The sequence below is a fragment of the Terrapene carolina genome, unplaced genomic scaffold, assembly GCF_002925995.2.
Source record: "Terrapene carolina triunguis isolate 2854851 unplaced genomic scaffold, T_m_triunguis-2.0 Scaffold111, whole genome shotgun sequence".
In the NCBI taxonomy this organism is placed as follows: domain Eukaryota; kingdom Metazoa; phylum Chordata; order Testudines; family Emydidae; genus Terrapene; species Terrapene triunguis.
In genome coordinates this window covers 27548525-27562849 of record NW_020664462.1, presented here as the reverse complement: position 1 = coordinate 27562849, position 14325 = coordinate 27548525, and the positions used below count along the sequence as shown (strand labels likewise).

The window sequence follows — 14325 nt, the reverse complement described above, 5'->3', positions numbered from 1 at the left end:
TTTGTCACGGGGCTTATACTCATGCTTTCACTTTAGTTCACTCCTCACTTAAACTTAAAATGTGTTTTGTCAACCCAGGAGCAAATTCATTTTGCTGTACATACATTTAAATTGTCCCCTCTGCTTTAAGATGCTTCTCTGTTTTACATGGCAAAAAATGATTATTTGATTATGACCTTGCAGTTTTGCATGTTGTCATTTTGGACTTCTATTACTCAAACAAAACAAAGCTGCTGTGACCTTTTTACCACGCACTGCAATTCCTACTGTGTATTCTGTGAACACTAGGCAAATTCTTTTCAATCCAGTGGCAGCTTGGAAAGGCTGCAATTGTATTGTGATAAACTTGAACTTGACTTGATATGCCTAAATATTGCAGTTCACCAAGTGGAGATGACATTAAAAGATAAGGTACCATTATTATATTGGTCCCTTGTTCACCCTAAATAGAAAAGGGGGAGGGTTACGGAGCAGTGACAAAACTGACTGACTGTGAATTTCCTTTTATCACTTTGTGACAGTTTAAGCTTGTGTAATGCAATGCAGTGCTTGCCATTTATCCTTAAAAGATCTTGAATTAGAAGTAACTTTGCCAGAATGTAATAAAGTTTTCGTCCTGTTTGTGCCCATTCCAGGTGACTGGAGGCTGTACTGTGTACGAGGAGAAGTTTCCATTGAAGGAAATTTACTTGAAGTAGCATGTCACTGCAGCAGCCTAAGGTCCAGGACGTCTATGATTGTCCTCAATGTAAATAAAGCCCTTATCTATCTGTGGCATGGCTGCAAAGCACAGTCTCACACAAAGGATGTAGGAAGAACAGCAGCCAATAAAATAAAAGAACAGTAAGTAGCGACTTACAGACATTTGTATTCTGTAGCTGGATTATTAAATGTAGCCGTCTGCCAGAACAAAAACAGCAACCCTCCAGTAGCACTGATGGGGAGTGGGTTAAGAGGTTGCAGCAAGGCTGCGTGTTGGGACAGGAGGAATGGACAGGGCACCGAGTTCATTATGTGCATATTCTGATTTTCACACAATCCCAATAGGGTGAGAGATACTTACTGTTCTTGCAGTACTGAATTGCCATTCCTGTTAAAGAATGGGAGACCGAAAAGCATCTAAAAGTAAAGATTCAACTATGACCTAACAGAGGTGATAGGATAAGCAAAAGCCTTATGAGAGAGAGGGTATGATGAGGCTAGGGAAGGAAGCTTGCAAGAGGCACTGATGGGGGATGGAAAGGAGAAACTGAAGAACTGATAAAGAGCTCACATGAGCATTCTCTCACGCTCTGCATAGAATGTCAGGGTTGGAAGGGACCTCAGGAGGTCATCTAGTCCAACCCCCTGCTCAAAGCAGGACCAATCCCCAAGCAGATTTTTGCCCCAAATCCCTAAATGGCCCCCTCAAGGATTGAACTCACAACCCTGGGTTGAGCAGGCCAATGCTCAAACCACTGAGCTATCCCATATATGAGCTATCATATATGATCAGTCGTACAAATAAATACCATTACTGAAATGTCAGACCTTACATTGTTTCCTGTATTGATTTTCATATGGATTAGGCTGGCAAAAAGGAAGTGCCAGTGTCCAGAGAGTCAGTCTTTCGACTGGCTTGGGTTGCTGACAAGTGCATGAAGCTGTATGTTGTTGGAAGTAAGGGTATTGGGTTCACATCACTTCTTTGTATTGCAGATGTCCATTGGAAGCTGGATTGCACAGCAGCAGCAAGGTGACAATACATGAATGTGATGAAGGGTCAGAGCCATTGGGATTCTGGGATGCATTAGGAAGGAGAGATCGAAAAGCCTATGATTGCATGTTGCAAGGTAGTATTGCAGTCCAGTGATCTTCACCTACATGCTACTGTGTTGTAGGACTATAAAATACATTGTTTTTTTAGTTGAACACATTTCTGTTGTTGATGTGAAACTTTAGCAATAGTCAGGGCCCTGGTGAAGTCAAGAAATCACTGGAGAATAAAATATGCTTCCTGCCACACACAAGTGAATCTATTGGTGTCTGGGGATGCAAGGCGCCGGAGAGTGAAGTGTCCTCCCCCCACACACACGTAGAACAGAGCAGCAGTTAACTCTTAGCCCACCAGATATGTTGCAGTTCTCCTCTGGAGGGATTGGATGATGGTTTTGTGTTTAATCATTGACCCCTCTTCTGGAACTGCCAACAAAGATGATAGTTGTGGGACAGATTTACAATATGAAAATCTGTCAGTTAAGTAGTAGATATGTGAAGTAAGCCTGTCTCACAAAGCCACAGAACAGTCAGCCACCAAGGGTATGTCTAAACTGCAATTAAAAACCCATGGCTGGCTCGTGCTAGCTGACTTGGGCTTGCAGGGCTGTTTAATTGCAGTGTAGACTTTCGGGCTCTAGGACCCTGTAAGATGGGAGGGCCCCAGGGCTCAGACTGCAGCCTGAGCCTGAACGTCTACACCCCAGTTAAGTAGGCCCTTCACCCGAACCCCATGAGTACCACTCAGCTGGTGGGAGTCTAATTGTAGTGTGGACATACCTCAAATGGCTGGTCACTGCTAGCCAGGGTTGGATTCAAAATGGTGGCTAAAGCTAAAATGCTTTCTATCCCAGCCATTGCCATTCTCCTTTCCTGATTATTCAAAAGCCAAAGTGTAATGTAGCAAGCGTAAATGCAGCTTTTCAAATTAACTTTGTCCGGCTGTACTAGACATTTTTGTCTTTTGTTCTATTAGATCCTGGAAAGTTTAACTTCACCCCCCGCCTGTTCATCCTCAGCAGTTCATCGGGAGACTTCTCAGCCACTGAATATATATATCCTGCAAGAGATCCCACTGTTGTCAGTTCCATGCCATTCCTGCAGGAGGATCTCTACACTGCCCCACAGCCAGGTACAGAAGCAGACTATTGATGTAAATACTGCACTGATCCCAGCTAGGATATCCAGGAATAAATGTCCCGAATACAGAGACCCCTAGTATAAAGTTATTCTAACATGTAAGTAGAGAAACGTACTGACAGGAGTTATTGAACAATGGTGACCTATAAAAGTATTCATGCAACAAGCAAGTAGGGAGGGAAAAGGCATAGTCCCACACTGCTTTGCACTGGGATGCAGTAAGCAGAACTCCTGGGGGAATTCTGCACCTAAAAATTTTGCGCACAATATGTTAAAATTCTTCATATTTTGTCAAAATAACATTGTATGATTACACCAGTTTCAGTTATTTTGGTGATTTATTTCAAAGTACCTCTGAGCACTAGATTCCCCCAGGAGTAGAAAGTTAAAGAAATCCCTACGACAACCCAGTTCCTGTTTCTCTGCATCCTCCCTCACAAAGCCCAGTTGCGGGACCAGACTCCCATGCCCTCTCCCCCCCCAGAGCCCAGCTGTGGGGCCCCCGCAAGCCAGACACCCACATCCCTCCCACCCAGAGTCCAGCCTCAGGGCACCCCCCAGCCCAGACACCCGCACCTCCTCTCCCCAGTGCCCACCTCCAGCTCCCCCTCTGCCCCAGCAGTGTCCTGTATTTGCAAGCTGGGAAGCTGGGCTCTGCCTGGTCCAGCAGTCCCTAATGGCAGCCGGAAATTCTGCACAGAACATTAATTCTGCACAAATTCTGCATTGTGCAGTGGCACAGAATTCCCCCAGGAGTAAAGCATGGGTCTGTTCAGATTTAATTAATAGCAGTAGTGCTTCAGTGTGTGTAAAACCAGGAGGGGTTCAACCTTTAGCAACAAAAGATTGAAATTTCCACTTTGCAGATACTTAAAACCAATTCAACGTATTTGTACCCAAACTATTACTAAAGAAAGCACACTGTTTCCTGTGGGGAACCAGAGCTCAGCCCCTTGCTTCTTGGGTTTACAGAAATCTCTGTGGATGGATAACAAATGACATTGATAAGTCTCATTTGTCCAACCAAAATAGGCTGATTTTAGTCAAGGCTGTGCCGTTTATCTTATGGAGAAACCTAGTAAAACATATACTGACTAAATCTCTGGTATTTTTGGATCTTCTTTGGCTGTATAGCACTCTTCCTCGTTGACAATCACCATGAAGTGTATCTTTGGCAAGGCTGGTGGCCTGTAGAAAACAAAATAACTGGATCAGCTCGAATCCGATGGGCTACAGACAGGAAATGTGCCATGGAGACAGTACTCCAATACTGCAGAGGTAATAAGAAAGCTACTCTGTGCCAGTGTTGATCCTGACTATTTTAAGGTTTCTATAGTAACGCTCACCAGAGTATTTAAGTGCTCCCCAGGTAAAATAAATCAGCAAGGGTCCCTAGTAAACTAGGGTGAGGTCCCTAGTAAACTTCAAGGAATTTGTCTATTCTTTCCCCCAATCCTTCCATCAGGATTAGAGGCCTCTGTTGGGAAGCAATGTTTTATTGTATTTAAATCATCTTGCTTGTAATGTGAGTGTACTTCCTCAAAGAGGGCAGTGGGCAGATGGTGGATTAGTCTGATCTCTGGAAATTCATGCTATTACAGAACCCCCTTTAATGCTGAATGCTGTGGCTCCAGCTCTAATGTGCTTCGTCCTGGGTTTTGTAAAGTGTATTGTCCCAAAGGAATGGTTGGAGATGCAATTGCTGATGTAACTGGGTTCTGATTTGTTGATCGCTTTGAAAATCAGGAACAAGGCTTTGAACTGACAAGCTGGAAGCTGACTGGGAGCTCGTGTAGGGAGCAAAGCGTGGTGTGATGTTCTCACAGTGGCCTGCCTCACAAAGGAGACAAACAGATGTGATCTGCACAAGTTAGAGCCTCTGCACTGCTGCCACATTTAGTCCCACATACAGTGATCCAAGCTTGAACTGATGAATGCGTGGATTGCGGTGGCTGGATTCTGATCTTGGATGAAGGGATGGAGTTTCCTTAGAAGAAGGGGATAAAAAAAGGCTCAAGCTTGGAGATGAGAAGAAAAGGACCTTGAGGCGTCTCACCTCTCTGACAAATAGGGGTTGGATGATGGGATATCGTCATTGGAAGACGAGCACATTGACCCAGCTGTTATTTCAGAGCATTTCCTCCATCTGACCAGCATCACCCCAATTTGGTTTGAGCCAACCCTTCCCAGTTACAACTAAAGAGCTGATCTCTTGTGGCATTGTGACATCCTCGATGGCATTGGTTTCAGCTGTGGTAAATGAACTGTACAACTCACAGCTGAGTCAGTGGCACCTTCCAGCTTCTCCAGTGGTCTCTCTCATATGTGAAAGAGCTGGAGAGGTGGGAGGAATAAATGTTGAACTCCACGTGTGTGGGCCCTTGGGGAAGAAGGTGCCAGTGACTGATCACTGCTCTCTGGGTCCGCGTAGGAGAGGAATGATTGTCATTATGCTACTGTGCCATCTACTCCTGTTGTGTCACCTAAATGGATCAGTAACACCTTGTGGCTGCGTGTGGAAAGTCACCGAAAAGCTGAGCATTGAAACATGACGTGTATCCATTGCTATGCAGAAGTCCTCTTCCTGTGCCACTGGAGCACTCTTTGTGCAGAATTCTGATGTACATCCAGGATGTTGACAGATTTTTTTCACGTGTTGGCCTTGAGTTGTTTCCAATTGGAGTAGGAATTAGAGGTTAAAGATGGAGCAGTAGTTGGAAAGGCCCTTCTGCACCACATGCTGGTTTTTTGAGGACTGGGGCAGGCTATTGCAGTTCTGAGACTCTGAAGGACATGTTGGTGACAATACTACCTAACCCTTACATAGCTTTTTCCATCTGTAGATCTCAGAGCACTTGACTAAGGAGGTCAATATCATTATCCCCATTTTACAGATGAGGCACGGAGGTGCAGTGCCCAGGTCAACCAGCAGGTCAATGGAAGAGCCTTGAATAGAATCCAGGTCTCCTGAGACGCAGTCCAGGGCTCCAGCTGCTAGACAATACAGCCTCATGCTAATGAAAACTTTTTCCCCCCTGGCTTTCATCAAAGAGCAGGGGGCAGGTTGTGACTTGAATGTGCCTCAGGATTTCTTGAATTTCAATGGCTGTAACGGTAGCAGGGTGGCGAATGCTGTCTGCAGTGGTTTGGATTTTCTGCCTTTCTGTCCCCCCGTATTTGAATGCAAAGTAGGATGAGAGCTCCTCGGTGGTCTGCGCTTGGGATTATGTGTCACAAACTGATTAATTGCTTCGCTACGTGCAGTAGCTCTGCTGGCTATGATTTTTCAGCCACGGTGGCTTTGGAGTTGAAAGCTCCCTTTGCTCCCTTTCCAGGTGTGGTATAGTTCTGCAAGAGCTATTTGTGCTGTTGATGTAGCAAGTTTTTCCACCATCAAAGTCCTAATATTTTACCTACGCACTTCCCCTTCCAAAATCAATCTGAATCCCAGGATGATCTCAATCGCTGGGAAGGAGGAGGAGCTAGGTTTGTGGCCACGGTGTCAGTGGGAGCAGGTACCATTTGAATATGATGTTCTACTGGTTTCTTAGCCTCTTGGGCCTGCGGGTTGAGTGATTTTCCTGTCAGATATGCTGAAAACTTTACAGGAATTAATCTTTCATGGGTTAACTAGCGCTGGTCTTTCATTGCCCTAATAAGATGTCACAATTAAATAGCAAGAAATATAAATACTGCAGTTATCCTAAAAGTAAAAGAGAATAGCAAGAAGGATCTAGTTAAGTGGGTAATCAGACGAATTTAAGTGTGTTTTATTACTTTTTTTGGCTTACAGCCAGCATTCAAACTACAAGATTATATGAAGTACTTTGATTTGTATCCTTGGATAACAGCTTGAATATTCCTAGCGGGCACTCGTTGCTTCTTTTGTGCACAAATCTCTTTATCTAACCTGTCAGATTTTCTTGAAACTTTCTGAAGCTTTGTCTCCTAAATCAGCAGACTGCTTTGGAGCACTGAGCTCCCGCATAGGAGAGAGAGAGAGAGTGTGTGTGTTGCAGTTCGGATTCTTGCATAAGAAAGGCAAACCAGCTTGAGTAGAGGGCAGAGTTCACTTCATTAACTGAAATGATGAAAATGTTTCTCCACTCAAAAATTAAATTGTCCTACCAGATGGCTAAGCCGATATTAGAGCATTATCTGGCACAAGCAATCCTTCCTATATTCCACCACTAGTATCACTGATCTGTGTTGCTTACTGTGTAGACTAGGCTGACAAATTTTGCAAATTGCAGAGTTTCAAATCACTGTCGTAGTATTATATGGCAAATTCAAGCGGTTTCCACAATGCGATTGTGGAACTGGAGGATTCAGATGATAAATCCCTTGTCTAAATTGTGTAGCTGAAGGATTCTGATTTGTTGCTAATTTGTTCATTGGGATACTTGAGATTAAAGCTCTGTAGATTAGTCTGTTTCGTGTGACTAAATTCTTTCTAATCTGTTTGCTACCAAATGTTTGACCTCAAACAAAACATGTAGTGCTCACAGTTTGCAGAGTTATTGAGAAAGTGGTTGTGATGGTTCTCTGGGTACCCAGGACTGTGAGTCACCTTGTTACCCTCTGCCTCTAGTGTGAGGAGAGAGTTTTCCTTGTGCATATCTGGGTGTCAGCTTCCTAATACCACCAGCCTGTTACCCACCCAAACACGATCCCCTGAGCTATGCCAGCCCTAGCTTTGCCTTGCAGTGTCACAGTAGGTGCACCCCAGTCTCTGAGTCCTTTTGAAGCGTTCCCCTGTGATATCCAGCGCCTCATGCTGCCTTCTCAGAGAACTGCCACGTTCCCAAACAGAACACACCAACTTGTAAGAGTCAACTCAGGATTAGCATTTTGCTTAATATCACACTTGGATAAATTTATAATGTACACAAGGATAAGTTTATCATCAAAGATTCAAATGATAGTGAGTAGGAATATTGGAAACAAATGGTTACATATGAAATAAAATCATAACACTCTAGCTTAACTAACAAGTTAATCTGTCTAAAGAAGTTTATCTGACCCAAAGTCCTCTGCAGCGTTTTCAACCAAGGCTGCTTGAGAGCCCGTTTTTATGAATGCAAACGCGCTGTCCATTTACTTCTAGGTGCAGGGTGAGGCTGTGTCTTATTTGTCTCCTAGCTATACCCCCAAAGTTCATTTTCTTTACTCTTAGGCCTTGGCTACACTTGCAGCTGTACAGCGCTGTGAGGTAAACCTGTCTTTGTACAGCTGAGTAGGGAAAGCGCTGCAGTCTGTCCACACCGACAGCTGACAGCGCAGTGGCGTGGCCACACTTGCAACATTTGCAGCTGTGTTGGGAGCAGTGCATTATGGGCAGCTATCCCAGCATTCATGTGGCTGCAACGTGCTTTTCAAAACGGGGGGGTGGGGTGGAGTGTGACAGGGAGTGTGGGGGGAGAGAGTGCTTTTTGGAGCGTGTCAGCACGCTATTTTGCAAGTTCCGAACTCCCGGCCCCCTGCCCATTCATTCACTCACTCAAAGCAAACAGTTTGCTTTTTTCTGTGGTACAAGCTTTGAAACCGGCACTTCTGCATTCCTGCAGCTGGTCACAACAATGGAGAGGATTGGCCACTTGACAAGGTGATCAGTACAGCGCTGCAGGTTGATTCCTGGTACACGCTCACAGGGGAGAGTCGTAGCCACTCCGCTGTATCTCTTATGCTTCTCGGGGAGGTAGAGTACCTGCAGCGGTGTACCCAGGGAGATACAGCGCTGTACGTGCCTTGCCAGTGTAGCCAGTCAGTGAGTTACAGCGCTGTGGGCGGCTTTAAAGCGCAGTAACTCACAAGTGTAGCCAAGGCCTTAGCCAGCAGAACTCCCCTCTACTCCTCCCTGTGGATTAGGGTTTTTTTCCTGTGTGCTCCTTCCCTGTTGACTTCACATTCTTAACGTTCGACTTCATGTGTAGATGGGCATCCATTGTGTTAGCTTACAATGCTTGATTTACATCCCAACAGAGAGTGACATTGCTCACCTTCCCTCCTGTCTGGAGGAAAACCTGTTTTGCACCTTGGCTATTGCTTAATGCCTTGATACAGACATGAAAACCACATTTTCAGTATATATACATAACTCCTTACATTGTATCTATACATGGAATCACAACAATAATAATGACCCAGCTGACACTGGCTTTCATTTGACACCTCCCATGACATTCTTTGGTAGACTAGAATGTACACACCAGACTGACGAGATTTTTGCAACCCCTCTGCTCCCCCTTGTCAGTTGGCATTAGGTGGTTCTTGGGTCACAGTGGTGAAGAGAACTCTGGCAGTGTCTGGACTCCTCAGATTTCATTGATCCCTGTCTGTCTGGTTTACGTGTAGCTATAGTGTGAAGCTGGCACTAGTTTCCGTGACTGACTTTCTAGTAAGGTATCCATGCTGACTCTTCTAGATCCACCTGCTGCTTTTATTACCATGAACCGCACACAGTTTTAAGTCCAGACAGTGAGTGCAATAGACAGGATCACTCTTGATCCTGGATTGGTGCTGTTTGTCCTCTGAGATCCTAGACTGCTTGGTAACAGCTCAAGTGTGATCTCTTGCAAGGTTCTGTTCTCATTCCTGTGGTTTATGCCAATGACAAGCTGAGTTGCCGTGTTGTCGTCATCTTTCTCAGTGCCTACCTGAGATAGGGACTTGGGGTAGAGTGAGCTGGATGAGGCTCCAGACAAGATGGTATGAGGCTGTTTTGAGAAATCATGCCTGTCTCCATTTTAAGGATGTTTGTCCACCCTTCTTCAGGAGTATTCACCATCAAGGAGCACTCGTGGGTCCCTCATTGCTATGAATTGAGCTGGCCAAGAGAGTGCCTTTTTTCGTCTGCATTTGGTGTAATAACTGCAGTCATTATCTATGGGCATGTCTTTCTGACCTCCAGATGGGATTATTGCAGTGTTCTGTGTGGTGTGCAGGGCATCCTTTGAAGATCCTTTGTAAGTTCCAACTGCAGCAAATTGCAATGGTCCAGCTGGCCGTAGGGAGCATATCATGAGTGCTGCATAGACTGCACTGATGTCCTGTTCACTTCTAGGTACAATTCCAGGTGTTTGTATTGCTTTCTAAAGGCCTGTATGGTTTAGCTTCTAACCACCATTACCACCTTGCATTCCCCACATACTGCAGTGACATTGTGGGCAGCTGAGAGATTCTCACCGGGGTCTCCAAACTTGAATTTTGCATGCTGCTGACATTTTCAATGCAGGACACTCTGTTCTGGAATTCCCTTCTTTTGGTAACCTCAGAACATTATGCAAAATTCATCTTTCCACTCGGGCTTTTTTGCAGGGTGGTGGATTGTGCGTGGGGAGGGGGGGGAAGGCTTATATTGTGCATGTTATGAGAGGAGTCCATTTTGTTTTGTTCTTTTTCAGTAGTAAGCTACGTATTTGGATTTGTACATATGCCCGGAGATGACATGATAGGCACACTTTTAGAATATTGAACAATACACCTTTTAAAGTTGCTCTGATGTGCAAAAGAAAGTTTGTTGAGCACAGTCTAGATCGGGGGTTCTCACAACACGTTTTTTGGTGGCCTCAGAGTGCGGCCACCAACTCTTGCTGGTGGCCGCTCTGACAATTTTTCCTAAAATACTGAATTAACTAAAGGGGGAAAAAATGCACATATGCATGTCCAAATCATTAGTCACAACAGACTAACTCAACCCCAGCAAGCCTGGGGACAAATTAAGCCCTGAATGGGGAGGTGAGTACAGAGGCAGTGGGGGCCAGGGCAATGGGGGGTGGTGAGCTTGGGGCCAGAGCCCGTCACTGTGTGGCCAGGAAATGGAGCCTGAAGCCCCGGGGCTAGCCACCCCAGGGCTGAAGCCTGACCCCTCCGCCCCCGAGAAGGTGGGGAACTCACCGGCGGCCTTGGAGGAGGCTTTGTGTTTCTTTCTCTCTACCCCCCGCCCCGCCCCCATCACAGCCCAGGAGGCGGTGGCAGCAAGAAAAGCCCCATGGTGGCCGCATTTGAGAAACGCTGGTCTAGATCAGTGGTTCTCAAACTTTTTTTTTCGCAGACCACTTGAAAATTGCTGAGGGTCTCGGCGGACCACTTAATGATCTTTCCAAATGTTATTTGTACCGTTAGCTAACTATTGCAAAGCGCTTTGGATAAAAGTGTTATATAAAAAAAACTTTATAATAATTAATGTTTTTTGTTCTACAAATAAAAGCTCACAACTCATAATTTAATATCAGTAGTCTTACCTTTCTAATGCGATGGATGTACCATCTCTCCCCTGCCGCGGCAGCCCCCAAGCTGGGGCTGGGAAGGAGCGGGGGTTTCTCCCCGGCAGCCGCAGCCCTGGAGCTGGGGAAAGTTGCCTCTTTCTCTGGCCGCTGCAGCCCTGCACGTCCCAAATTCCAAACTAATTAGGTGCCTGGACCCTGGAGAAGAGACACATGTAAGGTAAGGTGGTGGTCTTGGGGAGCCATGCCTGCGTGGCTCCACTAATTAGGTGTGTGGCCCTTTATTTTCTTGTGTGAAGCCGCCCAAGTGTGCACCTTAGAGGGAACTCTCTGCGGCCCACCTGAATGGAGCTTGTGGGCCACTGGTGGTCCACGGATCGCAGTTTGAGAACCTCTGGTCTAGATGAAAGGCCCTGCTAAAATTTTACCTGGCAATATAGAGTGACCGAGAGCCTGCAAGATAATTCATGTTTTACAACACCTCTCGTTTTGTATTTTGGATGTTATAGGAAAAAACGTAAAGAAACCTCCGAAATCCTACCTAATTCATGCTGGTCTTGAACCCCTGACGTTCACCAATATGTTCCCTAGCTGGGAACACAGAGAAGACATAGCCGAGATCACAGAAATGGTAAACAAGCCTTCTATTGCAATTGTTTCCTGTTGCTGCGCTTGTATTTTTCTGTTTGCTATTGTTAGTAACAGCCAGCATGTTTTATGCTGGGAAGTCCCAAACTCCAGAGGATTAACCTAAATAATGCACTTCAGGAATCTGGAAGAAATAAGTATCATTACATGGCTGAATTTTGACAAGTGCATTATAGATATTTTCAATGAGTTATAGAGTTTCATACATTCTAGTAAATGTTTCATTCTTTGAAGACTTAAGAAGTGGAACTAAAAGATTCTTAACTTGACTCTTAACATTGAATCCTACCTAAAAACTAGTAAGATAAAATAGGGGTGCCACCTCTGAGCTGCACAAAACCTTGATTAAGCTCTGCCTCTGTCTCCCAACAAGGTAGGCTCCTGTTTTCTTTGAAACTATGGACTGGAATATTGTCTGTTTCCATACAAAATATCGCACACTCTTTGGTGGGGATGACCCACCTGGAAAAGTCTCAGTGTAACTGAACAAAACAGGCAGCAGTATGTGGGTTTTTTATGTAATTCAAATCAGAATCTCCATACTAGCATGTCAAAGTGCCATTCTACAGGGATTTCTTTGGGCCTCTGCATCAGTTTCCCCTTCAGGGAAATGAAGTTAATTCCAGACCATGTGACTACTTTAAGATCCTCAGATGCAGGGTGTTTTTAAGTGTAAAATATTACCAAGAAGAGACACTGGCTATCTCCAGGAGTTTTCTGAAAGTCTTCCTCCTTAGTCAAAATGTGGTGGCAGGAGTAAAAAAAAAAAATGGGTGGTGAAATGGGGTTTCTTAGGGAAGAGGAGGAGTGCCCTTGTGTTCTTAAATACAAATATTTTATAGTAGCAGATTGTTCCAGCCAAAGAACTGGGTTAGCACCAAATGTGCATAGTCTACTTCTAAAATACAGGGGCCGGCTAACCATCCCCAGCTAGGGCAGAATTGGTACCAGCTCTGTAGTAGGCTGTATTTAAAATCAGCAATTGCTGATTTCAGTAGCATGTTTCTAAACTCTTTCCTTTCATTCCTTTCTCTCCTCCAGGATGCTGAAGTTTCTAATCAGATAATCCTTGTAGAGGACGTGTTAGCCAAGCTGTGCAAAACTGTGTATCCACTAGCAGATCTTTTAGCTAGGCCTTTACCTGAGGGAGCTGATCCACTGAAACTTGAAATTTATCTTTCAGATGAAGACTTTGAGGTAAGGGGGGAGGGGAGATAAATTGTTGTGTACATGCATGTGTTGAATCATTCCAAACCTCTCTTGTGACAGCTTCACTACTCGATTGGTGAGCACTTTGAGTTTAGTAAATGACTTTCCTAACAGTGATGTGTCTTTTTGTCTTAAATTCAGGCCGCCTTAGAGATGACAAGAGACGAGTACAATGCACTGCCCTCTTGGAAGCAGGTTAATGTGAAAAAGGCAAAAGGACTTTTCTAAGTAATGTTATCGCGTAGTGATAGTACCAGAGGGATCTGTATCGTCACTTTCAACACCTTGGAATTAGCAAAATGAATTGCTCTGGATTAGTGTTCAAAAAAGAAATTAGAGATGATCTTAAATTTTTAGATACTGCCTGATCTTGAGTTGTGTAATATTGTAAATGTGCAAGAGAACTCTTTGGAAGCTTTGTTCAACTCCAAGGGTAATGTGTTTAAACTTTGCTCTCCTGTGCACTTAAACAGTAGTTTCTCAAGCTACTACTGCAACAATCCTTTGGCTATATATAGGACTTGCCATGTGTTTTTTGAAGATGTTCTCTTTGTAAAGTGTTATTTTGTTAGTTTGTGGATTACAAAGAATTTATATTTATATAAACACATAGAACAAGTATGTATTTAACAATGCAATATGTATTCACTTTCAAGACTTTCATGTAAAAAAAAAAAATTCTCTATACAGAAAGGTAGTCGGATGGCAGTTGCTTATACTGAATTAGCTATACCACCCATATATATCTTATGCATTCTGAAAAGTTTCTCTTTGCAATAGGTAATGAATTGTTCTCAATGCTGCTTCAGGTGCTAAACTGAACAAAGCATTTGTATTTATGGCATGGGTTTCTTTAGAAACTATGCAAATCAACCTTTATATTTCAATATCCAAAAATGTATAGTGCCTTGTTTTTGTGTACAGTTTATATACAAAAAAGATTGGTCTGCATTTTGAAGATGGTTTAGAACGGTCTCCTATATTACTTTTATAATAGTAGAAATAAAAACATCTCAGTTTCTAATACATGTTGTAAAGATTAAACGTCTTTCATTATATAAGAGCTTAAAGTAAAAGCTTCAGAATAAACTCAGTGATGCTCTGGCTAGTCATTCTTTACACATATACCCTATGCTATCATAGAAAAATGTTCCATAATACTGTATTTACATTTGAACTATTTGTAACCTGAGGCATTTAGAGGATTTTACAGTGTTATGATTTAAGAGTGGCAGATAATAGAGAAATTTATGATTATACAAAGATAAAACTAGACTGTACAACAGTCTTAACTAGTGCTACCTCTTGAAACAATTATAGAACTATTGAATTATTTTCAATTGCCCCC

General features: G+C 43.8%; 1 protein-coding gene across 1 annotated transcript in view; it reads left to right on the top strand.

The window, feature by feature from the left end:
* Positions 1–14079, top strand: part of SVIL (supervillin) — a 145574-nt gene extending 131495 nt beyond the window's left edge. Inside the window, exons 34-40 of the mRNA XM_024214440.3 lie at positions 636–843; positions 1699–1832; positions 2732–2887; positions 4030–4173; positions 11630–11751; positions 12810–12965; positions 13119–14079. Coding sequence (XP_024070208.2) covers positions 636–843; positions 1699–1832; positions 2732–2887; positions 4030–4173; positions 11630–11751; positions 12810–12965; positions 13119–13205 — 1007 coding nt within the window. The 3' untranslated portion in view covers positions 13206–14079. The remainder of the gene's footprint in view (positions 1–635; positions 844–1698; positions 1833–2731; positions 2888–4029; positions 4174–11629; positions 11752–12809; positions 12966–13118) is intronic.
* The last annotated feature ends 246 nt before the right edge of the window (positions 14080–14325 follow it).